The sequence below is a fragment of the Aspergillus steynii genome (assembly GCF_002849105.1).
Source record: "Aspergillus steynii IBT 23096 chromosome Unknown P170scaffold_6, whole genome shotgun sequence".
NCBI lineage: Eukaryota > Fungi > Ascomycota > Eurotiomycetes > Eurotiales > Aspergillaceae > Aspergillus > Aspergillus steynii.
This window is the reverse complement of record NW_020194403.1, coordinates 412,531-439,313: the sequence shown is the minus strand read 5'-3', so window position 1 is coordinate 439,313 and position 26,783 is coordinate 412,531. Positions and strand designations below refer to the sequence as shown.

At 52.9% G+C, this 26,783-nt stretch overlaps 10 protein-coding genes across 10 annotated transcripts; 6 read left to right on the top strand and 4 right to left on the bottom strand.

Annotated features, from left to right (window-relative positions):
• Positions 1–12: 12 nt before the first annotated feature.
• On the top strand, positions 13–2,457 carry P170DRAFT_457102 (MFS general substrate transporter; the record flags this gene model as incomplete). Its single annotated transcript, XM_024851681.1, has 4 exons — positions 13–30; positions 811–995; positions 1,045–2,019; positions 2,082–2,457. 4 exons carry the CDS (start codon positions 13–15, stop codon positions 2,455–2,457), a joined length of 1,554 nt encoding a protein of 517 aa, XP_024701760.1.
• Positions 2,458–2,712: 255 nt separating this feature from the next.
• P170DRAFT_216314 (flavodoxin and radical SAM domain protein) lies at positions 2,713–5,265 on the bottom strand. Its single transcript, XM_024842833.1, has 2 exons — positions 5,132–5,265; positions 2,713–5,063 (listed from the first exon to the last, which is right to left on the bottom strand). The coding sequence occupies exons 1-2, from the start codon at positions 5,154–5,156 to the stop codon at positions 2,752–2,754; spliced, it is 2,337 nt and encodes a 778-aa protein (XP_024701759.1). The 5' UTR covers positions 5,157–5,265; the 3' UTR covers positions 2,713–2,751.
• A 404-nt stretch (positions 5,266–5,669) lies between these two features.
• P170DRAFT_216394 (uncharacterized protein) lies at positions 5,670–6,830 on the top strand. Its single transcript, XM_024842834.1, has 2 exons — positions 5,670–6,390; positions 6,584–6,830. The coding sequence occupies exon 1, from the start codon at positions 5,907–5,909 to the stop codon at positions 6,387–6,389; it is 483 nt and encodes a 160-aa protein (XP_024701758.1). The 5' UTR covers positions 5,670–5,906; the 3' UTR covers position 6,390; positions 6,584–6,830.
• Positions 6,831–6,948: 118 nt separating this feature from the next.
• P170DRAFT_511225 (putative dipeptidase) lies at positions 6,949–8,620 on the top strand. Its single transcript, XM_024854864.1, has 3 exons — positions 6,949–7,296; positions 7,356–7,568; positions 7,620–8,620. Exons 1-3 carry the CDS (start codon positions 7,059–7,061, stop codon positions 8,540–8,542), a joined length of 1,374 nt encoding a protein of 457 aa, XP_024701757.1. The 5' UTR covers positions 6,949–7,058; the 3' UTR covers positions 8,543–8,620.
• A 13-nt stretch (positions 8,621–8,633) lies between these two features.
• Positions 8,634–9,401, bottom strand: P170DRAFT_511224 (NUDIX hydrolase; the record flags this gene model as incomplete). Its single annotated transcript, XM_024854863.1, has 1 exon — positions 8,634–9,401. Exon 1 carries the CDS (start codon positions 9,270–9,272, stop codon positions 8,634–8,636), a length of 639 nt encoding a protein of 212 aa, XP_024701756.1. The 5' UTR covers positions 9,273–9,401.
• A 2,647-nt stretch (positions 9,402–12,048) lies between these two features.
• P170DRAFT_387323 (putative phenol 2-monooxygenase) lies at positions 12,049–14,144 on the bottom strand (the record flags this gene model as incomplete). Its single annotated transcript, XM_024845799.1, has 6 exons — positions 12,049–12,158; positions 12,205–12,321; positions 12,367–12,541; positions 12,589–13,476; positions 13,572–13,814; positions 13,884–14,144. 6 exons carry the CDS (start codon positions 14,142–14,144, stop codon positions 12,049–12,051), a joined length of 1,794 nt encoding a protein of 597 aa, XP_024701755.1.
• Positions 14,145–14,549: 405 nt separating this feature from the next.
• On the bottom strand, positions 14,550–16,181 carry sitA (TOR signaling pathway phosphatase SitA). Its single transcript, XM_024846907.1, has 4 exons — positions 15,900–16,181; positions 15,442–15,832; positions 15,060–15,391; positions 14,550–15,012 (listed from the first exon to the last, which is right to left on the bottom strand). The coding sequence occupies exons 1-4, from the start codon at positions 16,051–16,053 to the stop codon at positions 14,723–14,725; spliced, it is 1,167 nt and encodes a 388-aa protein (XP_024701754.1). The 5' UTR covers positions 16,054–16,181; the 3' UTR covers positions 14,550–14,722.
• Positions 16,182–16,324: 143 nt separating this feature from the next.
• Positions 16,325–18,458, top strand: P170DRAFT_387318 (putative nonsense-mediated mRNA decay protein Upf3). The gene is made up of 2 exons (XM_024845798.1): positions 16,325–16,736; positions 16,797–18,458. Exons 1-2 carry the CDS (start codon positions 16,486–16,488, stop codon positions 18,271–18,273), a joined length of 1,728 nt encoding a protein of 575 aa, XP_024701753.1. The 5' UTR covers positions 16,325–16,485; the 3' UTR covers positions 18,274–18,458.
• A 1,977-nt stretch (positions 18,459–20,435) lies between these two features.
• On the top strand, positions 20,436–23,035 carry P170DRAFT_511219 (Zn(II)2Cys6 transcription factor). The gene is made up of 5 exons (XM_024854862.1): positions 20,436–21,011; positions 21,064–21,266; positions 21,354–21,748; positions 21,797–22,387; positions 22,441–23,035. The coding sequence occupies exons 1-5, from the start codon at positions 20,621–20,623 to the stop codon at positions 22,928–22,930; spliced, it is 2,070 nt and encodes a 689-aa protein (XP_024701752.1). The 5' UTR covers positions 20,436–20,620; the 3' UTR covers positions 22,931–23,035.
• A 1,111-nt stretch (positions 23,036–24,146) lies between these two features.
• Positions 24,147–24,537, top strand: P170DRAFT_477330 (uncharacterized protein; the record flags this gene model as incomplete). The annotated part of the gene is made up of 2 exons (XM_024853443.1): positions 24,147–24,258; positions 24,326–24,537. 2 exons carry the CDS (start codon positions 24,147–24,149, stop codon positions 24,535–24,537), a joined length of 324 nt encoding a protein of 107 aa, XP_024701751.1.
• Positions 24,538–26,783: the final 2,246 nt, after the last annotated feature.

The following is a 26,783-nucleotide window of genomic DNA, read 5'->3' as shown; positions in this document are numbered from 1 at the left end:
TAGTGACACGACATGCGCCAACGACCCCCTGTCTCGATGCTCAGAAATCAGGCGAAGCTTTTCTCCGGCCAGCTTGTCTCACCATCGAATCCCGAGCTGAGTTTGTTGTCCTACCGACTAATGCTGATTGCGTAACCCGACGGTTCCAGTCAGTCCGACTTGCCCTAATTTTAGGCGGTTTGCTTTTTGCGCGAACCTGGCTGGTTGGTTCTTATCCCAATTTGAGGATAATTGGCTGTTACTTCGAATAGCATTCTTGATTCTGTAACCAACCCTGCTGTATGAACTGGTTACTACAGGCGTGTAACCATCGTGAGCCATCGAGGACACGATCCAATGTCGTAGTTTTCGGATCAATCAGTCGATGTCCTCCTCGTCAGCAGTCACAATTCGGCTCTGATCGACCTCGGACGTTATCTTCAAACATAAATGGTTACATCGCCAACAGGTTGATTTGCGGGGAATTCCCATGATCTTCAGAACCCCGCTTGCGACGATGTGTCTCTGCCAACCAGCACAGAGCATGCGAGACGATCCCCGAAGCGATCGCTCTTGGGGCTTGGGTGTGGATGCATCGGAGTGCCACAGATTGGTCGGTTGGGTCGGTTAGACAAGCTCGCGCATGTTCTGCATGGAGGATGGGCATGTTTGGCTTGGCTGGTCGAGGAATAGCCTATTTGTTTGTCTCTTTTCCAGTCTGCCCGGGATGGGTGTTAGTTATAGATATCTCTCTATCTCGATGCCAACAACCGCAGAGAACAGCATCGTACTATGAATGACGCAGGGAATAAAACAAGACTATCGGTCGAGCACCATGAAACCACCTCGTCTCCTTCGCCTTCTAATGAATCCACTGAAAAGAACCAGTCGCTGCTTTCCTCCGTCAAACAGTCTCCCAAAATCGCAGCCTACTGTCTGGCCCTGACGTCCGGAATCCTGCTATACGGATATGACCTCGTCATCGTGGGCAATGTCTCCTCCATGCCTAAATTCCAGTACATCCCTCCCTCCCACATATTGTGAACATAGACCCTAACCCCCCAGGCGCGACTTCGGCCGCAAGCTCAACAACACCCTCATCATCCCCTCCCTCTGGCTCGGCCTCTGGAACATCGCCAACCCCATCGGCGGCATCTTCGGCTCCCTGCTCGCCGGCTTCGTCCAAGACCGCACCGGCCGCCGCTTCGCCCTCGCCCTCGCCAGCCTCATCTCCGCCCTCGGCGTCGCAGTCGCCTACGTCTCCAACCTCCCCGACGCCATCGACGCCCGCCGCGCCGTCTTCTTCGTCGCTAAGTTCGTGCAAGGCTTCGCCGTCAACATGATCATGTGCACCACCCAGACCTACATGTCCGAGGTCCTGCCGCCGGTCCTGCGCGGCCCTATACTGGCCTTCTTCCCGCTCTTCATGCTCCTGGGCCAGTTGATCGGCAGCGTCGTCGTCTTCACCCAGCTAGACGCCCCCGGCGCCATCGGCTACCAGAGATGCATCATCTCGCAGTGGCCATTCTCCGCCATCCCGATGCTCGTGGCGGCGTTTCTGCCCGAGAGCCCGACATACCTCGTGCGCAGGGACCGAGTCGATGATGCACGCAAAGCCCAGCGCCGACTCGACTCCACAGCCGTGAACTCCGACGCGAACCTCGAACACCTGCGTCTCTCTCTCCGACTCGAAAGCGAAAAGTCAGACCACGCAGGGGCAGGATACATGGAGTGTTTCCGGGGCGTGAACCGTCGGCGCACGATGATCGTGTTGTTTGCGAATCTGGTGCCTCAGCTGTTCGGGCTGACGCTGCTTGCGAAGGCGAGTTATTTTCTGCAGACCGTGGGCATGGATGCCACGAATAGTCTGCTGTTTCTGCAGGTGGGGATCGCGTTGGGTCTCGTTGCTAATATAGTGAGTATGTGGACGTTGACGAGGTTTGGGCGCGTTCCGCTCTTGCTGTTTGGGCTGTCGGTGTCGACGGTGCTTTGGACGGCGATGGGGATTTTGGGGTGTTTTCGGGGGGTGGTTACTATTTGGTATGTTCTCTCCTGTCCATTCACTACCTTGTCTCTAGGGGTTCGGATGACTGACTCGACAGGTGGTCTGCTGTATCTCTCATGCTGGTGATCATGATCTGCGGGCTCAGCACCTGGCCGGCGTCGTATGTCGTGGCGGCTGAGACGTCGGCGCTGTGTCTGCGTTCGAAGACGCAGGGTCTAGGATGGTTAGTGAATGGTCTGTCGAATGGCGTCTTTGGGCTGGTGCTGCCGTATATATTTAATCCTGATGAGGGCGCGCTCCGTGCGAAGACGGGGTTCGTGTATACGGGTTTTTGTGTCCTCGCAGTGGCTGGGACGTGGTTGTTTGTTCCGGAGATGAAGGATCGAAAGCCGATGGAGATTGATCGGATGTTTGAGATGAGACTGTCGACGAGGAGGTTTAAGGGTTGGGTTGAGGAGGAGAGCTCTGCTTGAGGGGAATTGGCACTAAAATAGGAGAGAGAATTGGGTTTTACGTAGCTATAAATAATGACCTATTGATGGAAAACTTCGTCAAATACCTTATATTTAATAGTATATATGGCAGCTCCTTACTGCCTCTTCAAGAAGCTCTACTTAGATATTTTTAAAGGGTTTGTACAATCTGTACCCATATCCCAATTTGAATGGCACAAGGCATTCAACCGATAACCAATATATTTTGGGCGCCAAAGCCATTGCCATAAATCATAATAGTCATATAACCAAATCCGGTTTCTGGCCTATACTTTAAAAGTCTGCAGTCTCAGCCTCGGTAGGCTGGATAGCCTTGTTTTTACCTTTCTTATACACTCGCTCGTCATTGGGGTCGAATCCACCGTTACCCCACTGAGCCCATTCCTCGGTCTCTCGCATGTAATCCTCAGGGGTGAAGGAGGTGCCGTCGGCTTTCTCCTTCTCCAGCAGCTGGAAGAAACGTTCGTAGTCGATGCGCGAGTGCCACTTGCCGTTGACGTGGAATCGCTCCGACGCGATCAGCACGCAGCAGCTGTGCGCGTGCTCGGCGGCAATGCCGTAGTTCAGACCCCGGCGTTCGAGTTCTTTGTTGAGCGCCACCACGAAGGATGCGATTTCTTCGTAGAAAGGCACGTTTTGCATCGTGAGGCCGGCTCCGGCGCTCGTGCTCGTGCCGCAGTACGTCACGCCCTTGATCTCGACGAAGCACGGCAGGGCCTTCTCGACGAGGTTGGCGTAGCCGATCACTTCGTCGTCCACGTTGAAGCCCTTGACCAGCGTGAGGCGGAAAACGGTCCGCTGCACGTGGCGCTTCTCGCGCAGGATGTCCAGGCAGCGCTGGAAGCGCTCCCAGAAATCGCGATGCAGGGGCCGGTCGATCTTGCGCAGGCTCTCGCGGTTGCTGGCGTCGATGGAGACGTACAGTTGTGTTACGCGCTTCAGGTTCTCGAGCTGGTCCGGGTGTTGAGCGTTACACACGAGGAAGCTGGAAATGTGCTCGGCGTGCAGCATCTCGAGAAACTCGTTGATGTGCGGGTAGAAGATGGGCTCGCCGACGAGACTGAGCGCGCAGTGCCGGATGCGCATGGCCTCTGCGAATCGCTCGGCGCGAACGCCAGGAACACCGCGCATCATCTTGATCTTCTTGTAGTGACCTTCTTTGACTCCATTAAAAATCAGCTCGGGGGAGTCCACCTTCCAGCGCCAGGTGGTTCCGACGGGGTTGGTGCCGTGTCGCCAGCAGAAAATGCACTTGTTACTGCAGGAGAGCGACGGGGTCGCCTCCATGCACAGGTGAGACCGAATACCGTAGAAAGAATACTTGTAGCACGAACCGCGGCCACGTAGGGCAGACTTGGTCCATCGGCAAATCTTAACACCGGAGTGAGAGCCAACAATCGTGTAGCCCTGCTTCGTCAGGGCGGCGTAGGTGGGCGATGTCTTGGGAACCATTTCTTTGCCAGTCGATTGGCTCGTCGGCGCAGGCTGTTTGCCACCGGTGGTGAAATCCACAGGGATGGGCGCGCCCGATCCCCCCTGGTTATCCGCGGACATTTTGATGTCTTCCAAGTCCACCACGGTCTGGGCCTTCTTCCGGCTCTTGGGCTTGCCTTCGTCCGAGGAGTCATCCGCGTCCTCCTCGTCACTCTCCAGAGCGTCACCACTACCGGGAACACCTTCGCCCAGGCTGCCGTTTTTCAAAATATCCGAACAGATGTCCTGCAATCCTTGAGACCATTCCTTTAGTGCGGACTCGGCGTCGCTCTTCACGTCGCCCAATCCCAGAGGGTATGCACGTTTCCGACCGGTGAGTTTTGCCATCCATCGATCCAGCTCCTTAGCCTGGGAGCAGAAACCTTCTTCTTCCGTGGGCCAGCCTTCCTTGTCGCCGAATCCAAAGACGGAGTAACCAGCCAAGGTCGACAACGAGCCGGTGTCGATGCGGAAGTCGTGGTGCGTCTCCTCCAGGTGGCCCAGGAAGGTGTTGAGAACCGTATCGATGTTATAGGTAGGAATCAGCAAGCAGTACATGTACCGAGTTCCCGGGGAGTTTGCAGGAGGCTTCGGCGCGGTCGTGAAGTAGTCGTCGAAGTCAATGTAAGACAAATCCTCCAGCTTGGGCGGAAGGATACCGCGCTCGCGATTCTCGGGGTCGGCCTGTTTCTGCGCAGCAGCACGCAGGTCTTCCATCAACATCTGAGCGTATCTTTCAGTGGTTGCGGTCAACGAGGCGTAGAAAACGATGGGTTGGATGAAAGACAATGGCGTTTGGTCCGATCCTCCACGTCGTCCGGCAACTTTCAGCGGTTTCTTTCCAGACACTCTCTTAGGGCCAGAAGGCTTTGTGGTCGTCTCATTGCTGACAGGTGCCGTGGAATCCTTCTTCTCTGTGGTTTGGGGTTTCGTGTCTCCAACTTCTTTTTCAGCTTTCCCGGGGGATTGGCTGCGAGGCGATGACGGGATTGACGAGGCGGAGGCGGTTTTCGACTTGGGTTGGATAACACGGTATACTCGGGCGACAACGAAGATGGCAAGAAAGGCCACGAAGAAGTGAAGACGGTAAGAGTGCCAGAAGGTCAAGAGGCCTGGAGTTCAGTCGGTTAGTGGCCAGTACTAGTGATTGTGGGCTAACAATGATCGCTAGAATGCGTACCTTCGGTCAAAGATGGCGCCGCCATGTTCGTGCCAAATATTCAGCCGGTCGCTTTGTATTCTTTGATCAAAAAATCGGAGATTGCAGCGCGTGTGAAGCGCGTTCGACATTCAAGAGGGGCAATGGAGGGGAGCCCTGTGAGGCATCGCAGACACCGTTCTATGAAGTGAGTATGAATCCAACTGCCAAAAATGTACAGAGCGCACTGATGCGCCGAGGACCAATAAGCAAAATCGTCCGACACTATACCGGTGCAGCCAAACTGTCGACGAGGAGGTGGAAGTTGAAGCGTCCGGCAGTCGAAGCCATGGAGATGGGCTGACTAATCCAGAAGTCACGATTTTTCTCGTCAACAGGCGGACGCTGATTGGCTCCCGCATGTTCCCAGCCAGGAATGGCTGACTCATCGCTTTCTGGCGATTGTTTACTTTTATAGAATGAAGTCTCATCTTTCAGATTCCCAGGCACAGTACTTTCAGCTGAATGGCTGGACAGGATACCAGTGATGCTTTCTCTGCTACCAGATATCAAGGCACTAATGACATGCCACCATTCAGCTAGCGATACAGTCATTTCAGTGATCTCAGAGGCATTATGCAAGCCAGTCTACTAGTATCCACGTCAAATGAGTGAATACTGACAACCAATCGGTACCGATGCTGCATCTCTTTAAGTGCTTGGCGCAGGGGTTTTGACTTCAAGATCAAGTTCATTGATACCTCACACTTCACCAAACTCCATAAATTCTTTGACCATATCCAAAGACACCATCAAAATGACCCAGTTCTACCAAGTCTTCCTCGTCAAATTCACCCTCAGCCTGCAGGACCCCGACATCCCCGGCGAAAGACACCATCACACGATTTTCGTCCAGACTGCAGAAGATGGCAGCGGCACCATTCACCAAGTGACGGGCGATGTCGCCTCCCAGGATGGAATGTATTATTTCCCCGCGCCCACAGACGATCCAGTCTGCTCGGAGGAGTTCCATTCCAGTCAGAAGCTCGGGGTCACGCCGTCGTCTACCCATCCTGCTCAGTGGAATCAAGTCCTGGGAAGTCTGCCTGCGCCGCCCCAGCAGAAGGCATTCAACCTCAGCACCATGAGAACGGAGCCGTTCAAGACCAAACTTCCGTTGACTTTCTACGAGCCGCGCGAGCCGAGGAAGCGTCTGGTGAAGTGTACGGAGTGGACAATGGAGAGTGCCATTCCAACTCTAAAGGAAAATGGTCTTTTGATTCGGCAGGTGGATAGTTAGAGTGAGCATCTCCTCGTGGTATGCTTTTCTTTTCTTAGGACGGCGTGGACTTCTCACCTGGTCAATGAATGACACTGGATAGTTTCAGCTGGAGAGGGCTTCAAAGTATGACATCGCATTGCTGAGACACACTGACTGGTTTCATATGATCGCAGTCTATCGACTTTCAACATCTTCTCATCACTTGCACCTAGGCTCCCAGCTTCTAATCAATACAAACATGACTAGCGGTTCCGAGCAGTTGATAATCTGACGGTCGCCTAATACTCAGCGGTTTGCTCGGTCGGTTTTTCAATTGGATTCGAGGGCTCCATGGTTTTATTAAATAGGCCTAGCTAGTCAACCTGAGTGAATTTCCATTTACTTGTCCTTCATACTCGGCCATACTCATATCCAACCTCCGAAACTGTTGATTAATAAGCTAATCTATTCCAATGCAACGCTATGATAATCTCCCTGAGGCCATGGTCTCCCAAGATCTTTTTCATATTCATTATGATCTAGAGTATAATCTCTGTACAACCTCCGATATTAAATCGCCGTGCATTCGGGCAGGTGCGATAACGCGATCCTCCTTCATCCTTCCGACTTCCCAGCCTCCCGCTTTTAATCTCGCATCGTCCCCGCTTCTCCCCTCGACTTCGCATCAACCCATTGGTATTTGGCACAATGGAGAAACACGAGCACCTCTTACCCGGGGGCTATCCTCCCTCTTATACTTCCAAATCAGAAGTCAATGTACCCCATCAATCGCTGAAGCCGGCTTTCCGAAACAAGATCTGGACCCTTGTCTTCACCTTGTCTCTGGCGGGCCTCTTCGTCACCGCGACCAATGCTTTGAACCTGAGGGAGCCTCTCTCCATTGAAGAAAGAGTAGAGAAGATTCTATCGGAAACCCCCTTGATCGGTAGGATATTTCGTGTTTTATGCTTGTTGTGTACTCGCGGACTGTACTGAGTCACGTAGATGGCCACGACGATCTTCCGATCTTCATCCGAGCGTTCTTCGGAAACCATATCTACCAGGAGAACTTCACCGTCCCGTTCACCAAGGGAAATCTGTCCGGACATGTTGATATCCCGCGGTTGGAGGAGGGCCGCGTCGGCGGCACCTTCTGGAGCGTGTTTGTCGAATGTCCCAAGAACTGGAGCGATTTCTCGGACGAGAATTACGCATTGAGTGAGTTGCGCTCTCGTGTGGTTCTTTTAGTGTCGCGACTAATTGAAATAGGTGTTCGTCAGACGATCGAGCAAGTTGACGTGATGTCGCGCCTTCAGCAGGCCTATCCGGACACTTTCTCGGAGCCGCCCAACGGCACGACAGCCGCGCAGGCGTTCCGCGAGGGAAAGATCATCTCGCCACTGGGCATTGAGGGATTGCACTCGATCGGCAACTCGCTGGCGTATCTGCGTCATTTCTACGATCGGGGTGTGTCCTACGCCACGCTCACTCACAACTGCCACAACCGGTATGCCGATGCGGCGCTCGTTGAGCTCCCGGGCGGTGGTATTAAAGTGGCGGATCCCTTGTGGAACGGAGTCAGCGATGCTGGCAAGAAGCTTATCGCGGAGATGAACCGCCTGGGTATGATTGTCGATTTGTCCCACGTCAGCGCAAACACGATGCGCGACGTCCTGGGCGGCAAGGACGTCTGGGCTGGTAGTCAGGCGCCGGTGATGTTCAGCCATAGTTCCGCATACGCCGTCTGTCCGCATCCCAGGAATGTGCCGGACGATGTGCTGGAGCTGGTCAGGGCCCGGGACTCGATTGTCATGGTCAACTTCTCGCCGGATTTCATCTCCTGCAAGGCTTCGGACAATCCGAACGGTCTTCCTGAGTTTGATCCGGAGCATGCGACCCTGGAACATGTGGTGGATCACATCGTCTACATCGGTAACCATATCGGGTTTGATTATGTCGGACTGGGCAGTGATTTCGACGGCATCCCCGCTGGGCCTCGTGGTTTAGAGGACGTTTCCAAGTTCCCCGACTTGATTGCTGAGCTGCTGCGACGCGGCGTCAGCGACGAGGACGCCGCCAAAGTGGCCGGAGGGAATCTGCTCCGCGTGTGGAAGGAAGTGGACCGAGTTGCGCTGAAGCTGCAGGCGAAGGGCGTTCTTCCGGCCGAGGACGATGTGAAGAGCATGCTTTGATGGACACGGAGTAGTTGCATATGTACACCCACGCCAGGCTAGCTCTATCCAACACCACCTAATTACTAGGAATCCAACCCCAGCTATCCATCTACTCATCTCCTCTCCCCTCAAACAACCGAAACCCCCTCAGTAACGTCGGTCCCTGATCCCCCACAAACTTCAACCTCCTCCCTCCATCTGCCCCTTCTCCCTGATCATTCAATCCCTCTCTAACCTCCCCCTCCGTCGCCCACACAAACTCCTCATGCTCATCCGGCTCCAGCCTCACTCTTCCTTCCCACCCCTCCCCATCCTTCGCCTCCTCCACCAAAGCCAAAAACGTAAACTTCGCCGCCCGCACCACCCCCTCGCTTTTCACCCTCGTCCACTCATGCACCCCAATCAGGTCCTGGAAATGAGTCACCCGCAGCCCGCTCTCTTCGTAGACTTCGCGCGCCGCTCCGCTGAGGATTGAAGAGTCGGTGGGCTCGCACAGCCCGCCGGGTCCTTCCCAGAAGCCGGGGTAGGAGTCGTGTTTGGAGCGGCGGAGGAGGAGGACGCGGGTTTTTGGCGCTGGGGCTTCGGGGTTGGAGGGGGTGGTGCTGGAGCGACTGTAGGTCGAGGTGAAGATGTGGCCGCCCACTACAAAGTGCGTGTGTTGTGGGTTCTGCGCGGCGAAGGTGGAGAGTGGGAGGGCGTATTGGTGCAGGTGCGGGGAGTAGGTGAATGGGTGTTGTGGGGTGGTCATTTTGATGTGGTTTGGGTGGTGGTGGTGGTTGAATTGATGGATGGTTGTAGAGAAGATGGTTAGAGATGAGGATGAGTCGGTCTAGATGCAGAGATCACGTGGGGTTGTATACCGACACAGGCCAGTGAGAATGCCTAGGTAAAAAGGTGGAAATGGAGAGTGGAAGCGAATGGACGAGCTTTTATACACTGGACGACTGCCGAAACTACTCCAGTGCTAAGCTAAGAAATTCTTGGCAGATCGTCTACGTCTGTTGGTTCGAGATATCAACTTCCACTTCCAGGCTGTACTAAAACAAATGCGAGTAACTGAATGGCTGCAGAAGCGCATACACCGCTCCCTGGTGCCCGTTCTGCATCGCCATCGACAAGGCTGTCTGGCCGTGCTCATCTCGTGTCTCCAACTCGGCACTGCCCGTTTCCTCAAGCAGCCGCTCGATGACAGCCTTGTGGCCATTCACGCCCGCCCAGATGAGTGGCGTCCGGCCGTCCATGTCTCGTGGACTTTGGTCGACGTCCGCTCGTTTCAGCAGAATGTCTACAACAGATGTGTGACCGTGCATCGACGCCCAGCAGAGAGGCGTGCGGCCATACTTATCCACGGCATTCGGATCCGCGGCGTGTCGGAGGAGGAAATCCACGACCTCGGCGTGTCCGTTGCGCGCGGCCCAGAAAAGCGGCGTCTGGTCGAGGATATCTCTCAGGTCGGTTTGTGCCTGCTCTTGGATCAGCATCTGCGCCGTTGCAAGCTGCCCTGATCCTGCGGCCCAGAAGAGTGGCGTGTGGCCGAGGCGATCTTGTGTGTTGGGGTTCGCGTTCCGTGCGATCAGCAGCCTTGTGAGTGCCTTGTTGCCGTTCTTCGCGGTCCAGAATAGTGGCGTTCGGTTCTCTCGGTCTGGGTTGTCTGTGTTGACGCCTTTTTGAGAGAGAAGCAGTTCTGCGATCGAGGTGTGCCCTTCACGCACTGCCTCTGTGAGCGGTGTCTGGCGGTATCGGTCTTCGGCGTTGATGTCGGTTTCGTGCCGTGAGAGGAGATGTTTCACCAGGGCTGTGTTTCCGAGGGCAGCGGCCCATGCTAGCGCTGTTCTTCCATACTGCAGGTCTTTGCAGTTTACTTCGGTCTCGCTGTGCGCGCAGAGCAGCTGCACTGTTGACGTCTGCGATTGAATCACCGCCCAGTGTATTGCTGCTCGGCCCTCGCGGTCTCGCAGATTCGGGTCGATGCCTTCTGAGAGAAGGTCCTCTGTTAGTTTGTCTTGGTTTGTCTTTACGGCGTTAATCAGCCGGGTGTCTTTCGTTGATGATGGGACGATATCCGCGGTCTCCAGCAGCGACTTCGGCAGCTTAGGTGCATAATTGCTCAGTAAACGCGGCGGACACTGCTCTATCCCCGTGCTGAATCCAGGCAGTAAATCGACATCTCTCCCAGATCGATATTCGACCCCCCTGATCGACTTCTCACTCTTCCCTACCTGCGACCTGCGATATACATCCCTCAACACGATATCCTCCATGCTCTCCCCCTCGGCCCAAGCACCCTTGACGACCTGGGTCAGCGCAACACAGGTACTGCTAATCCCAGTAATCAACGCAATCATCTGCCCCGTGGACTCCGAAATCCCCGGCGTCTGCAACCGATTCGCCCTCAGCATCTGTTCCGCCGACGTTATGGCCACCAAGGGCCCAGCCAGATTGATCAAACACCAATGAACGACCTTCACGAGGAGCCCAAGCCACGACCGTCGTCGGTCCCAGGGCGACGCCAGGCTTGGCCGCAGGAGTGATCGCAGATTCGAGTTCGGTTTTTTAATCCGATATCGCGACCCGGAGCCCGCGAAGAACGCCTCTGCGACAATGACCCCCGCGGTGCCGAACGCGCGAGCCACGGGGCCTTTCTCACTCCCTGTGAGCAGCTCGACGGCGTGCGCTACGAAAAAGAACGCAAAGATAAGCCCCGTGATGATGGCCATTGTCGTCGCGAATGATCGCCACGTGTGATCGTTCAGCTCGAAGACGCCGAAGAGCGCACCCTGCGCGGGACAGGTCGGCGATGAGGCGCGATGGACACCGTCTAGCCAGAACCAGGCGCCGAAGAAGCTCGTGAATGCGAAGAGCAGGTTCTGCGCGAGGATGGGGACGTCGGGGCGGAGAACGTACCCTGGGGAGTTTTTTGACGGTGATTCGCTTTTCTCGAGCAGGTTGTAGGACTCGGAGTAGAAGAGCGCGATGGTCAGGTAGTAGACTATCAGGTAGTCGACGGAGAGGGTTGATCCCTCGACTGTGTAGACGACCAGCGTGAGGATAAGGGAGAAGCACAGCACGTTGTTGGCGATGCGTACGCTCGAGATGGTTTCCCAGGATCCGTTGCAGTTGCGGAGGAGCAGACCGGCGACCCATTGGAGGTACAGACCGAGTCGCACGCCGAGGCCGTAGAGATCGCCATCTCCTTGGGTGGTGCAGTCCGGCATGGTGGTTGGGTGTTATGGTGTTGGGTAGTCACCGTGGCATTTTAATTGTTGATTTTCGCTTGAGATTGAAGATGCGGGGATTCCGAAGATCAAGAGATGATTCTGCAGTGCGTTGTTTGCTGCGAGGCTTAGCCGGTGGGGGCCAAATTGAAGCTTTCCTGCGTCTTGGCTGTCATATCATAGATGTTCCTATCCATCTAAGATGTGTCTTTCTTTCTGAGTTAGAAGGCTTATCTTCCCTTCCAGCCACTCCACTGCTATACAATTTGCAATTCCTCAATGTTTTATTTTATTTCCTCTTATAGATAATCACAATTTGCTTTCAGGTACTGCATCCTGCTTCTCCTTTGGGATCAAGAATCCCTCGAAGAATTCCCCGATCTTCTCATACTCATCCAGGCCGACAACAGCAGACACATCTAGTTCCTGTCAGTAATAATCCAAACCCCCTGAGATCGTACTTACACTGATCTGGCCGCACAATGATAATGGCCCCCTTCTGAGGACTGATGCCGAGGAATTCGTAGGCCTGTCCGTGGCCTTTGTTGTAGCTTTCGTCGTCGAAGTATATCTTGTGCAGGTCTGTACACTTAGTGGGTTTCATTTGATGCAGGTTGTCCGACCTACCTCTGATTTGGTTCTTTCCAGTGATGGGATAGAAACACTCGGGGATCTGCTCCAGTTCAATTTCATGTCGTTTGCCATGGCCCACGAATATAGGTTCTATCAGGCTGTCTATGTCCGAGTTCGCAGGGCGGAAGCGATGGACAGGGCTGTCGCTTGAGTCGAGATATTTTCCGAGCTGGTCACTGTCAATATCACAAATCTTGACGCATGGGAGCATCTCACCTTATCCAATCGAGTTCTGTTCTCAGACAAGCCCAAATCCCCCACAAACGCCATCATCCGCCACCGTCCATCCGACTTCAGCGCCGTCATCAACTGCACAGGCTTCGAGTCACAGAACCGCACCACCTGCGCACTGGGAAGCCTCATTCCCACCTCGACATTCGTCGCCAGCGCACCCGACTCATCCATATCCGACGTGATCATCGACCTCTCATACTTCGCCGTCAACCCAGCCGTATACTTCCCCGACTTCACAAACCCCTCCTGGAACTCCTTCGGCGAGACATCTCCCCCGGACGAAAACAGCTTCGAGAAATACCGATCAAAATTGATCAAATCGATCGCCACCCTCTGCCTCTCCATCACATACGTCTCCAGCAGCGGCGCCGGCGCCAACCCCTTCAGCACAGCACCCAACTTCCACCCGATATTATACCCGTCTTGCAAACTGACATTCATCCCCTGTCCGGCCTTCGGCGAATGCGTATGGCACGCATCACCAGCCAGAAAGACACGATGGTCTCTATGGAACTGGTCCGCATGGCGCTGGCCGATCGCATACGCAGACCACCACACCGTCTCCGTGAACTCGATGCTATACTGGCCGAGAATGTTGCGCGCCGCGGTCTGCAGGTCTTCAAGCTTGACGTCCTTAGCCCGCGTCCCGGCCGGAAGCTCGATGTAGAACCGCGTCAGGTTGTCACTGTCGCCTTCGCGCGGGATTATTAGCAGGTTTCCCGCCCGCGTGCGAATGCTGCTTTTCTTCCGGATGTCCGGGTAGTTCGTGCGCGGCACCATGTCCATCACACCCCAGACGGCGTCGCTGCTGTCGCCGAGCATTTTGTATCCGAGGGCTTTGCGGACGGTGCTGTGTGCGCCGTCGCAGGCCTGAGCATATGTACATTAGCCTCCACTCAGTCTAGTCCGGTGGGCTGGTCATGCGAGATCAAGCAAGGAAAGGGGAAAAGGAAGGGATCACATACAAGAACATACTTCGCCTCAAACACCTCCCTCTCGCCGTCTCTCTGCGCCGTCACCTTCACCGGAAACTCTCCTTCCCCTGTAACCTCCACGTCCAGGACCTCCCACCCATACTCCACCCCCTGCCCATTAAACCGCTCCATCGCCTCCAACAGCAGCCCGTTAATCCGCGCCTGGTTCAGAATGACATGCGGCTGATGCGATAGCCCGGGCTGCGTATCTGCCGTTCGACCAGTGCGTTTTATCTTACCCCCTGAGCCGTCCCCTTTCCCCGCATCAGTATCCATACCTGCATCTGCATCTGCATCCGGAACTGTATGTGTATATGAATCATCCTCAGCCCAAAACACCACCTCCAGCACATGATACGCCTCACGGAGCAGGTCCTCGCCCAGCCCGAAACTCTCGAAGATCTCGACCGTCCGGCACTGCACCCCGTCCGCTTGGCCCATTGTCATCGGCCCGGGTCTTTTTTCAAGGATGGTGCAGGGTATGCCTGCGCGCGCGAGCCACGTCGCGGCGCAGAGGCCCGCTGAGCCGGAGCCGCTGATTAGGATGGGGGTTTGTCTGGGCATTTCTTTTCTTTTTTTCTTCTTTCTTTGAGATTGCTGGGGTTGGGTTTGGGTTTGGGTTTGGGTTTGGGTGAGGTAGGATGTAGGTATGAAGGTAGAGGTTGATGGTATTGTAGAGGAAGATTGGATTGCTGGTTATGCTGTACTTATGAGGGCTTCGGAGTGAATCCCGGACCCCGGAATCCATTCCGGGTCGGTTGTCTGGGCGGATGGAGGTCCGGAGGGTGCTCCGGGCGCCAATCAGGGTCTTCCTCCGCTTTGAGCATGAAGACTAGAGGGGGATTTCCGGATTTCCATGGGGATGGATATCTGCAGTGGAGGCTAATACTTTCTCCGGGATTTCGTTGCGGACTTCAGTCTTACGGTTGGATGACACCTCGCTAAGGGCTGACTGCCATATACTCGTACCAATCATCAACAAATCATTATTGGACTCTAAATCGTTATATAGAATGGTCACCCTCAACCGAAGAGTATCGCCATGTCCATATTTACTCCGAACGCCAGCGCCGGTGCATCCCCTCGTGAGTTACAGTCTGACCACGAACGCGCCGAAAAGACAACCAGGAAACAAATCTTTTTTACAAGAAGTACTCGCTGCGGCCCGGCCGCGCTGTCGGAACGTGTCGTTGGTCGTCGCTGACCGCACTGAAGAGTTTGAACGTCGGTCGTAGGTCCTCCCCGACCTCGCACACCGACGCCAGATTGCCGCAGCGGTAGCAGTAGTTCGGCGCGCTCCACACGGTCACCACGTTCTGGTTGGCGAAGTGGTACTTGTAGCCTTCGTTGACCAGCTGATGCGCTCGGGCGATCAGTGTTAAATCGTTGACGTGGCAGAATTCATCGGCCACCTTGTCTCCGAACAGCCATCCTAGACTTTGTTAGTAGAAATCTTTGGGACCAGGGAAAGCATCTTACCGGCGCCTCTGGGACTGACAGCCCACGTCTCCACATCATCCGGGTCAGACCAGACCAGGTCACAGAATGCACCCTCGTGGGGAATCTCCTGGGCTCTCGCGACCACTCGCACTTGATCCAAAGTTCTGATTTCCGGACTCAATCCACCGTGCACACACAGCACCCGACCATCGATAATCGCTCCGAGCGTCATAAAGTCAAAGACCTGGCAACAGGCCTTCCACACAGACGCATTGCCGTATTTCTGAAAGCACTCCTCGTAGAATCCATACACCTGGGTGATTTGTCGAGATTCGTGATTTCCGCGCACCAGCGTTACTCGATCCGGGAACCTATCTCGCTGTCAGATCCAATGTCTCGTTTGGGAAAGTGGCACACCCACTTCGCCTTCAAGCATAATAGCAAGGTCAACGTCTCCAAACTGAAATATCCTCTGTCGACGTAGTCGCCCAGGAAGACGAAATTCCGGTTTACCGAGATGTCCGACGACCCGGCGCTCGACGATCGCTCGCGACTGGCGTTGGAGGAGTCATCGCCTGCATCCTCCGAGCCTCCAGACTTTCTTAGTTTCTTCCGCAGCTTGGGGTCCGAAATGGAGGAGGGGGGTTCGAGGTCGTCGGAGGTGATCACGGAGGGCGACGTCTTCGGGGCCTCGACGTCCGATTGGTCGGGCATGCCACCAGAGACTCGGAAGAGCTCTAGCAGATCGTAGAATTGGCCATGGATATCTCCGCAGATGGTGACGGGCGTTGAAACGGGTTGGATGTTCGATTCTGGAGCCGCCCGTAGTGTTAACCCTGTGAACCCGGTGATCGGTCGGGTGCCATCTGAAGACCTTACCTTCCATCATAAATTCCTTGACCATCTCACAAAGCTGTTTCATGTGCGGCTCGGACAGGTACTTGCAATCCTTTGCGGCCTCGAGCCATTCGTCGGGGCCGGCATTGCGCTTCAACTTGGCCGGTCCTGGTTGAGGGACCTTACTGTCCACCATCTTCAGCGGTTCAACGAGGGCACAGAGATCGAATGATGGGAGGAGTGGGGTCTGGATAGAAGGAGTGACTGCGATGAAGTAGAACAGAGCCAGGGGAAGGTTTGGTGCCGTGCGCTTGACAGGACGGGGGTATCTGGAGGAGGATTACAGCGACTTCCCCGCAGGGCATTTGTTGGCGATGCCGCAGTGGCGTCGGTGGCCGCCCTGCCCGGCCGTAGTTCTGCCCTCCGCGGCTTCACTTGCCTTGGGGACTTTGACTCTTGCTCGCTCCGCTCTCATCACGGTCGGATTCACCGGGGCTTTCCTTGTTCTTCTGCAGACCACATGTCTTAACATCTGCTCACTTGGAGCTCTCTGCTACTTTGAATCTTCATATATTCCCCCAGCTTCATCCCTCGCTCAGCAGATCACGGTTCCGTACGACAGCCCACCATGGCGCAAACACCTGCTGGCAAATCAACAGGAGGCGTCCTTCAGATTCCTGCAGCTGCCACGCAAAAGAATGGTCCCACGGCTCCCAAGAAACCGCCCAAGCCGGCAGCTCCGCGCCTCAAACTGCTCGTGAGACGTTTGCCTCCCGGTTTGACACAGGCGGAATTCGAAACTGCAGTCGGTCCTGAGTGGAAATCCGGCGCAGGCAAGGTAGATTGGTTTCAGTACAAGGCCGGCAAGGTTTCCAAAGAGTGAGTCGAGGCATTGTTCAGTTGAAGACTCGGTCGGCCATTGTCTAACGCAGTATCCAGCCCCGCCAAACCCTCGCGGCCATCGCGCGCCTACATCCATCTCAACTCGAGCGATCACATCATCCCTCTGTCGAATAAGGTCCGCCAAACTTCGTTCGTCGATGCTCGCAGTACATCCAACGACCCCGTGCTCATCGGTCCCCCGTCCATTGAGTATGCACCGTACGCCAAGATCCCCGGCAACCGAGTGCGCAAGGACGCCCGTCAAGGCACAATCGATCAAGACCCCGAGTTCATTGCGTTCCTGGAAAGTCTCACCCAACCCATCGTGAAGCCTACTCCCGCCGAGACCAACGAGGGAGGGGACAAGAAGGACGCGGTGATCACGACGCCCCTGGTGCAGTATATCAAAGAGAAGAAGGCCAACAAGGCGAAGGACGCTTCCAACAAATCGTCGAAACACTCGAAGTCGGACAAGGACGGCAAGTCCGAGAAGGTGCAGGCGAAGAAGCTCCTGCAGCGACCGGACAAGGAGGCTTCTCAGTCCGGCTCTGCGGAGAAGGGAGAGAAGAGGTCCAAGTCTGACAAGGCAACCAAGGAGGCTGTCAAGGCTGCCACCAAGCAAGCCGCCAGCGTCGCCAAACAAAGTGGAAAATCTTCGGGGGCGCAGAATTCTCCGAGGGACTCCAGCCAGTCGACTCCTAGCTCCGAGCGCAAGAGGGAGCGTGGAAATGTCGCTGCGGCGGCCAAGATCTTGCAGCGTGATTTAGGAATTGCTCCGTCGGGTGGTCGTCGCAGAGGAGGAAAGGCCGCCGCCGCTGCTGCTGCTGCTGCCACCGAGACTGATGCCGCGAAGACAGAGCAGGTGTCGGAAACCGGCAAGAAGGATACGTCTACGAAGTCCAAAGGATCTTCATCTCAAAATGCAAAAGGCAAAGGTCCAGGCGCACAGGCCACCGAGCCGTCCTCTTCTCAGAACCAACCCGAAGCAAAGAACCCTCCCGCCCCCTCGCAGGGGAAATCGTCTCGATCTACGAAAGGAAAACAAGCGCCCGCGCCTACGACTTCAGCTGCCACCCAGGCATTCCTGAAGCATGCGAACCCATCGCAGGGCGTCACAGAACCGCTGCTCGATACCGCGTTCTCCCCGTTCGGCAAGATCGTGAAGGTGGAGATCGACAAGAAGAAGGGATTCGGATACATTGACTTTGCCGAGGCGGATGGCCTTCAGAAGGCCATTGCAGCTAGTCCGGTGACGGTTGCACAAAGTCAGGTGGTCGTGCTGGAGCGAAAGGCCAACCCTGGAGGCGAGAAGAGTCGGGGCAAGAACCGCGCTGAGACGCAAGCTCCGGCCAGCGGAGGCGGCAGCAGCGGCAACAATCGCGGTGGTGGTGGTGGAAAGGCAGAAGGGAACTCCGGATCCTCTCGTGGATCTCGAGGTGGTCGAGGCAAGAAGGGTGGTTCCAAGGGCGGTGGAGGGGGTGGAGGAAATGGGAATCCCAGCGGAGAGGGCAAGGCGGGTGCAGAGGCGAAGTGAGAAGATGAGATAATGAATTCAATGTACTTCACGATTAGATATCACGATACCCAAGGGAATGGAACTGAGGGACAAAAGAGCTGGCATCAAAGCCAGACAACTATCAAGGCGAGTCCCAAGGGACAAATACTGAATCAACCAACATGCAAAAGATGTTAATCTAGCAGTCTATGAGCAAATCTGAGGATTACTTCGCTACCAATGGCTACAGCGAGCTACAAAAAATAGAATGTAGTTTGAATAGAATTAATTGTATTTGATTGAACAAAAAAAGCAAAGGGGTATAGCAAACTCCCAATCCGATCTAACATCACCAACATAAGATGAAAAAGGGAAAGAATAAACACCTTTCAGACCTCCTCGACACCCACCAAATCCGACCGACCGAAGTCAAGACATCGAGATAAGGTCAAGATCATCACCACTCCCTGGACCAGCGCAGCCAGACCCGAAACAAGCCCATCTTGCGATGAGTCGTAAACAGAGCGAGGACAGCGCGGTCGAGTCGGAAGTAAAACGGCTTCACTTTAGGGCATCGAGGACTTAGCAGTCATCAGCAAGGGTGGAGATTCTGTGGCTCTTTAGAAGAGCTCAGTATGAGACGTCTACTCTAAAGTGATTCTTTGAACTGTTGAGAGGAGACTGGTTAGCAGGCATTCTTCTGAAGGCTGTTTGGGTTGAGAGCCCGAAGGCTTTTCCCAAGGTAGGGAGGGGGAGAACTAACGTAGAGTCGCTTGATTTTCAGAAGAGAGGGGAGGGAGACGGTATTTATACTTGTGGTGCGGCGGGTGGAAGCGCGCTAGCGACAAGCGAGGTCAGGTGGGTTTGTCTAGTTTGTTTGGCGGATGGGTTTGGGGTGGGGTGGCTGGGCCAATCGTGGCGGGCGGAAGTTTTTTGACTCCACTGACAGCGACGGTGAAGGGCCTGGCCGAGATTTTCGGTGAAAGTTTTCGTTTCTGCAGTTTCTCTTATTCAATTGCTTGTTCTTTATTGGGTGAGGAGCTTGACTTGTGGGATTTCAAGATGCCGAGTTCCGGTGCTGGGTTGGCTTGCAAGGTTTTCTTGCCTATTGCCTCAGGCAGGAATTGATATCCGACTCGGGCCGATTAGACTCGGCTTGCCGATTGTACGAAGATAGAGTACAGAGTATGGACTCACCTATTGTCCGGTGCATTTGTCCCATACGGAGAGCTTACTAGAAGCTATCGAACTAGTCAAATGGTTTATTTAGGCAATCAAACTATGTATCTATCTCGAAACTTCATCTAATCCGATTCTGTAGTGTGCCTTGGTATGCCTCCTAAGCCTCAACAGGGGTATACCCCGGCTATCTTCACTCAAGAAATCATCAATAAGCTGTAGTCAGGTTTTGGTATTTGCAGGCTATTTCGAGGACTAGGCATATGTGATATGGATCTGGTGATCGGCTTGGTCTCGCTTTTCAGAGTAGAAGGAACAAAAAAAACGCATCATCCGGTCCGTGCTAAATCGCATGCCAGTTTCGAACCCTAGCAGGCTAGATTTTTGCCGTCGACAGTTGCCCACTCGACCAAAAAAGCAAAAGAGTATTTAGGACTAATGCAAATTCGAACACATAAGGGTATGGTGGTATCATTTTTGTCCATCGAAGTACACAGCACAAGGGTTGTCAATTACATTCTACCAGCGTATGTGATCCGTTTTAAGAGTATATAGATGAAATAAGCACACTCAATGACCCCGGGGAGTATTCAATTCAAACAACTGACTCTTGTACAAGAAGTTGGTCAAATCCATGTGGTCGTACACAAGTTGGTCCTTTTCTGTACGATGTTTATGGTGCGAGTACAATGGAATATATATCTCGAGTATCAATTCAGTTCTTACCACTGCAGGAGTTAATAGCATGTAAGCACAAGACTCTACGCGAAACAATAGCACACACCAAGTAGCCAAATGCATTTCTACAAAAAAAAAAAAAAAAAAAAAAAAAAAAAGATAGACTGCTGGATGCAAATGCTGCATGGTTGTCCCTGGGCAAGAGACGGACACCTCAGGCAGATACACGTGACGCCATCGACAACTCGGCGATTCTTGGCATTCTCGACTGGAATTAGTCATCCGTATCGCTGAAGATAATCAAGTCACGCGCCAATCAGGAAGGCGATCGACAGGCGATCGACCTCTCCTCATCTGCACCCCAAGAAATACACCATTATTGAGGAGAGAAGCTAGCTCATAGTCCCGTCCTGGTTCTCACCTGCTTCTTCGGATGTTAATGCAACCTACCAATCATTCATCGCCCCGCCGCCTGTACTATTCAGTCTATTCTTGAGCCGGGAGACCCTGCGGGTCCCCGCCGGATGGAATGCCGCGACGCAAGGTATCTCCCTCTAACCGTCTGCGTGCAGAAGAGGCCTGTTCCTCCTGTCGAAAATCCCACAGGCGATGCAATGGCCGATTTCCCTGTGCATCATGCATCAAAAGCGGTAGGACCGAAAGCTGTCGCCCGTGCCAACCCACAGAGCGATTTGTACGACGCTTCCAACCAAACCAGGATGCATCGAGCTCCACCACCCCGGGGTCGAGCCGTGCAAGGTCCCTGCCTATCGCGGGCTCGGATAACCCCATTGCCTTACCCCCTCTTGATCGCCCTGCTACACCCCGGCGACAGACAGATGCAGTCGCAGCTCCTGGCTCTCCGGAAGCACCGCACAGGACTCATCCGCGGATGCTACGGAATCGCCAAGGGGAACGAGGTATGACATTGGTTCAGCAAGGTCTTTGCACCATACTAATGAACCGAGATAGTATTTATCGGCAAGGCTGCCTCGCTGTCTTTTCTACAGTTACTTCGTGACACCGTCACTCAATATATTGGACCATCGCTATTCTCGCACAATATCAAAAGCGAGGATATGCTTGAGACGGAGACACCGCGTGATGTTCCGTTGACAATCGACGACGTGGATTTAGATCAACAAAGGGTATTCATTAGGACATACCATATTGCAGTAAGTAATCTGTCTTCCAGATTGTCTCATAATGATCTCCACACCAAATGTCCATGGATAAACTCAGCTGACAGAATCCGTGCTAAGACAAGCGGGTTCATCCATGTCCTAACAGACTCAGAGTCATCGGACATACTAAATGAGCCACCACAACCAAACAGCAACCACCCTGGAGCTAATACGGCTCTTAGAGACATCATAGTTGCCATCGGTGCTCAATCTCGCCGGAGTAACCCGACATCGGTCCAGGCTGAGCGTTTTTTCTTCGCACGCGGTCAGCGCATTGCATTTGACAACATGCTGGAAAACCCAAGCCTGGAGCTTGTGCGAGTGTTTCTTCTCATGTCGTTTTATATGCTTGGCGCCTGTCGTCGAAATGCGGCGTTTATGTACATCGGCATAGCTGTGCGTGCCGCCGCCGCATTGGGCCTGCACGTGAGCGATTCTCCTGAATCTATTCCCGCGGATGAGAAGCGGCAGAGGTATTTTATGAGGATTGTCACTTTATCCAACGCTAATGCATGATACAGAACCCGTGTATGGATGAGTCTTTGCACTTTGGACCTTCTGGTTAGCTCAATCCTCGGACGACCTCCCGCGACGACCGGTTTACGCCCCGAACCTGCAGGAAACCAGCCCAGCACGAGGCAGCAAGACTACCACTTAGAAGCGAGTCTAGTTGCTTCCTTCCATATGTCACAAATTCTAGATGAGATCGTCGTGGGCCTGTATGGCGACAAAACAGCGTCTACAGAGAGAGCCGAGTCGCTGTTGGGAAAACTCAAAGGATGGAGTGAAAACTTACCGGAATCGCTGCGGACGCCACCGCCTATCGACAGCGAGCGATTTACCGCTCAGGAGCGCATCATCGGTTGTCTACACACAGCATGCTCGTACCACTTTGCCATCATCATCATCACCAGACCGTTCTTGATATCCGTTCTTGGCGTTCGGCTAGCCCGACTGCAACGTCCCGGGGCTGCGATGGATGAGGCGTTCCAGGAAGACCCTGCCCATTCAAGGCTGGCCGCTGCCTGTGCAGATTCAGCTCTATACATGATCCAGACCTGCGTGGAGGTTCACCAGTCGGGTTTGTTACTTGGTAACATGTGTATTCTGAAGTAAGTTAAAGCATGGCATGATCGTAAACCCTCGGCTAACCACGCATACCCAGAGCATTTGTATTCGCCGCCGCACTGGTCCTAGGATTCTCCCTGTTTTCGAAAAACGGCACGGACTCGGTTCTGGACGAAGCATTCAACGGGGCCATTGCAATCCTCGAGGCCCTCTCCGAGCAATCCGCCCAAGCGGCCCATTACTACGAAATCCTCACCTTCCTGCAAAATGCCATCGAGCAGAGACGACGGCTTCTGCAACAAGAGCAGCAGAACAAGAATCCCTATGTCAGCAAACTCTTCAGCCTCAACCACCAGCGAAACCAGTCGGATCCGGGTAACATATCAATGACCCCTGTAAGCGGTGGCTCGGACATGCCAACGCCAAATGGTGTCTTAGATATGTGGTCATTCATGGACCCCGCTGAGCTGGGTAGCACGGCCCCTGGCTGGGAAGGCATGGAATTGCCCGTGTGGGATAATTTCCCATTTGCTGCTGCTGGGCTTCAGACTCCTGATAGGAACATCGATCCAAGATTGGCGCTTTGACGATGACGGGAGTGATCAGTTTGTGTGATTTTCGCTGATGATTGTGATGTGCTTTATTTTTTCTTCTTTCTGTTCTACGGAAGTTTTTCTCATGATACCAACATGCTATCTTTTTATTCATTTTATTTATTTCTTTCTCCCTTCCTTTTTATTTTTTGGTAGGGCTTATCTAGAGCTTCATCGGAATGTAGGAATCTGGAAATGGTTGCAGGTCGGCTGATGGTGTTTCTTGGTTCCGCTGAGAATGAGATGAAATCGAGTGGGTCAGTTGACCCACAAATTCTTTCATTTAATAACTCACTACACTTCAATACCTATTTTATATTAAAAACTTTAATGACTATTATTTTAAAGGGGTACCGGGTCTCACCGCGAGGTGGAAGCAAGGGCCACGATGCACGGGATGGAGGCCATATCTTAATGTCAACACACTGCTGGTTACGCGAGGGATCCTCGTGGGTCTTGGTTGCTAACGTAGGGGGCTAATGAAGCAGAAAGAAGAACTTCATTGATTACGGAGTATATGGCTACAGGAACCATCCTTGACTAAATACATGATGTTAAGCTAGGGATAGTGGCTAACCTACGCGGTATGCTGGCCCAGAATTAAGCGGAAATCGCTTGTCATTATTAAATTCCTTCAAGGGCTATATGAAGTTTTTAAGGATAAAATTCCCTCGGGATTACAGCGTAGGGCCCTTGTAGGATTACTCGTTCTAATCATTTCATGTGTACCTATTAGTATGGGGAGTAAGGAATGCAGTTGGATACACTACTGCGTATCATTTATGACTCTCATAAGATAAAAAAGGCGCTAAAGGGCTTAGCACTGACAGGAGTATGGGTCGTCTGTAACTACAATTTGGAAAGAATGTACATACTGCGTAGATAATTAAACGCAAGATTCAGCTCATTGGCTCTGCAGTACCTAGTCAGCCCCATAATTCATACATTCTCATCGACAACAATGTCTCGGAGCCTTCAATAAACGCACCTGGCAAGAGATTGCCACCTCGCTCAGCTCTTGCAGGTAATTTGACCTCGAACAAGCTGGCGATATTGCATTCCCTGCATTCCTGCATTCCCAATAAAGCTAAATGTCATTATCCCTGTTCGCATCGGAAAGCATATAAATGCAGCATCACTTCCACAGGTCTACATGCCCCAGTCGCCTCAATCGAACCAATTCCCACTTAACAAAAACTGGCCATTCATCATGAAATTCATTACCACTATTGCCACCATTGCCCTGGCCTTCGCCGGATCTGCAAGCGCCGCCACATGCACCCCTGGCGTTGATTACTGCTCCAAAACCTTGCAAGATATTGGTATGAAAAAAAGTCCCAGAGCCCCTTTGAGTATCCACGCATAATGCTCATAACCTGTACAATACAGACTCGAACAACGAAGGCGCGATCAAAAGCGCCCTGACAATCGACGGCGAGCCTATTCTCGCCAATATCCCGGCCGTTTGGCATCAATACATTTTCCATTGTAATAGCGACAAGTCGCTTACCTTAGCAGGCGGTTGCGCTGGGGGATGTGAAATTACCGGACAGGGCAAAAATGATATCTGCCACAAATATAAGGAGGGTGAGGAGGATTGATAAAGGAGCAGAGTTTTAAGCATTATGACGCCGGTAGCCTTAGGAGACAGGGAGTCTGACCAACGATGAATGGTGTTTGCTTTTGTGTAGAGACCAACTTCCTGCAATGATTTAGTGATGACAGACTGTATATTTCATAAATATGTAGCTTCAAGTACATACGACCACAGGGTGAGGAGAACAGGGCTTCCCGTCCGCTCAGCCGTACTTAAGCCTCACGCCGGCCGGTTAGTAGTTGGGTGGGTGACCACCAGCGAATCCCGGCTGTTGTATGTTTTTGCTTTTATATCCTTCCTCTGGATAGGAGACAGCAAGACTGTCCCCATGGTTAGTTGGTGATTTGCCTCACCCGCAGACATTACCCGCCATTTTGCCCAGGGTCACCATTCTGTTGGAATCCTCTCATCTAAAACCGCCATCTTCTTCGACTGGAGAAGAAAAGTAAGCCGCATGCCGTAGAGCTGGTTACTTAGACATATAGACAACCCATCTGGATTTTCTCGCATCTTTCTCGTAGGAACGCTCGGGGATCCCTCTCCTACCTGGTCCTCGCATGCGCCTTGTATCCTGCTGCAACATCATAATTCACCCTATGCAGGTGGCATTCAGATTAGTCAAGTCCCCAAGTGTTTCCTAGTATAACAAATTGAAGATACTCATATCTATTATCTCTCCCTATCCCCCGTCCGACTCCTACATGTCAAGCAGAAAACAACAGCCCTCTCTAACCACAGGGGAGTTCTTATAGTTCTGCCCAGGGGAGTCAGGACCCTCGGCGCAGTAAAAAGCAATCATGTTCAGCCAACTGTCCAGAACAATAACCCCCGTCGAAATAGTGGCCCTTTCAACATGCTGAATTATTTCCCATATTCTTTGCTGTCCCCTTTCTACTAGCCTTATCAGACAAATCCATAGAAACCACGCCGTTTTCAGGGCCCAATTAAGATATCGCTTGAAGGGAAGCACCGCCCCCTCGAATAAGAAGATATTAACTAAGGAGAACCCATCTGGGAACAGCTCTGCCCGAACTTCAACAACCAAAAGATCATTGATTAGGACAGTATACCTTTTAAATGAGAGAAAGCACATCGTTAGATAGATATGGCAGGGTATAATAAACAATTACCATGGGCTAACTAGAAACTACTCAGCAGGAGCCTTATTGCAAATCAGTATATTACTTAAACATAATAATAGGACCAGAACCTAACCACATCTCCACCAAGAATATTATACCCATTAATAAAGATTCCTCTTATCCGGGCAATAACAAGCATTAGCATTACAAAGAGAATACAGCTTAGGTTAGCGCCCCAGCATCTAAGGTCGTGGACATGTTTATTGGCTTGAAATCAGGCATCTTTAGATGGCTTCAGCGGCTGATTTAGGAGGACTCGAGTCGGGAATGCCCTGGACCTTCTTTGTCAGCGTGTCAAATCATCTGAGGACACTCCTCGCGGGTGAGCTACTGTTAGAAGATCTAGGAAGAACTTGGCTATCGCATCTTGAGGTCGGGCCTTATGCTCCTCTTTATCATACATATAGATCCTCATCCGCCGTCCCGGATTTTCGGATACATTAGGGTTTACACAAGTACCTGTGCGGTTTCGATGTATCGAGCGGTCATAGGAAACTGTTACTCCACGGTGAACCCGATAGAACCAACGGGAACGTGTCCTGGGGACCGTTTATTCGGAATGATAACATAGATACGTTGAGTACCATCGAAGGACTATAAGGTAGCTCCTTAAGCAACTCTGGTCAACGGTCCGGTAAAGAAATCAGCTTTCTAGCATATATCACAGCAAAACAGCAGTCCCGCGATGAGCAATAGTTGATCCCTTCCATAAAGCGTGAAGCGAAGGGCGGGGCCGGATCTTCTAAGAGACCTTCAGTGAGACAATAGGTTTTATTTAGCTTGTGCGGCAGGATTATTTATCTGTTTTCTGGCTTGGGAGTCGGACTTGCGTAATAGACACAATTGAGTAGATAGTACAGTTTATGGGTCGTACTCAAGGGCGAGTGTTTGCCAATCACCGACCGAGGCGTAGAAGATGTAATCGGTAGGGGATAGACAGAAGATATCAGTCCTAATATAAGATATGTAAACAGATGGTCAGGCGTAGTTGTAGCCATGCGTCTGGTCCCACAGGAGGGCCATCGCTAATTCATTTCTGGGCTGTGGAGTCTCCGGGGGCAGCAACTGTGGAGCCATCCCCAACTCATTTGCAAATATAATGGACCTC

Bases quoted from the DNA above. Each gene is read 5' to 3' on its own strand.
- P170DRAFT_511219 (XM_024854862.1), top strand. From the start codon at position 20,621: ATGCCGCGACGCAAGGTATCTCCCTCTAACCGTCTGCGTGCAGAAGAG. The intron at 21,012-21,063 runs GTATGACATTGG...GAACCGAGATAG, and splicing joins GAATCGCCAAGGGGAACGAG to TATTTATCGGCAAGGCTGCC. The intron at 21,267-21,353 runs GTAAGTAATCTG...ATCCGTGCTAAG, and splicing joins TTAGGACATACCATATTGCA to ACAAGCGGGTTCATCCATGT.
- P170DRAFT_387318 (XM_024845798.1), top strand. From the start codon at position 16,486: ATGGCGCAAACACCTGCTGGCAAATCAACAGGAGGCGTCCTTCAGATT. The intron at 16,737-16,796 runs GTGAGTCGAGGC...CGCAGTATCCAG, and splicing joins GCCGGCAAGGTTTCCAAAGA to CCCCGCCAAACCCTCGCGGC.
- sitA (XM_024846907.1), bottom strand. From the start codon at position 16,053: ATGGTGGACAGTAAGGTCCCTCAACCAGGACCGGCCAAGTTGAAGCGC. The intron at 15,392-15,441 runs GTGGGTGTGCCA...ACAGCGAGATAG, and splicing joins CTATTATGCTTGAAGGCGAA to GTTCCCGGATCGAGTAACGC. The intron at 15,013-15,059 runs GTAAGATGCTTT...AACAAAGTCTAG, and splicing joins TGTCAGTCCCAGAGGCGCCG to GATGGCTGTTCGGAGACAAG.
- P170DRAFT_216394 (XM_024842834.1), top strand. From the start codon at position 5,907: ATGACCCAGTTCTACCAAGTCTTCCTCGTCAAATTCACCCTCAGCCTG.
- P170DRAFT_216314 (XM_024842833.1), bottom strand. From the start codon at position 5,156: ATGGCGGCGCCATCTTTGACCGAAG. The intron at 5,064-5,131 runs GTACGCATTCTA...ACTGAACTCCAG, and splicing joins GGCGCCATCTTTGACCGAAG to GCCTCTTGACCTTCTGGCAC.
- P170DRAFT_511225 (XM_024854864.1), top strand. From the start codon at position 7,059: ATGGAGAAACACGAGCACCTCTTACCCGGGGGCTATCCTCCCTCTTAT. The intron at 7,297-7,355 runs GTAGGATATTTC...TGAGTCACGTAG, and splicing joins ATCGGAAACCCCCTTGATCG to ATGGCCACGACGATCTTCCG. The intron at 7,569-7,619 runs GTGAGTTGCGCT...TAATTGAAATAG, and splicing joins GGACGAGAATTACGCATTGA to GTGTTCGTCAGACGATCGAG.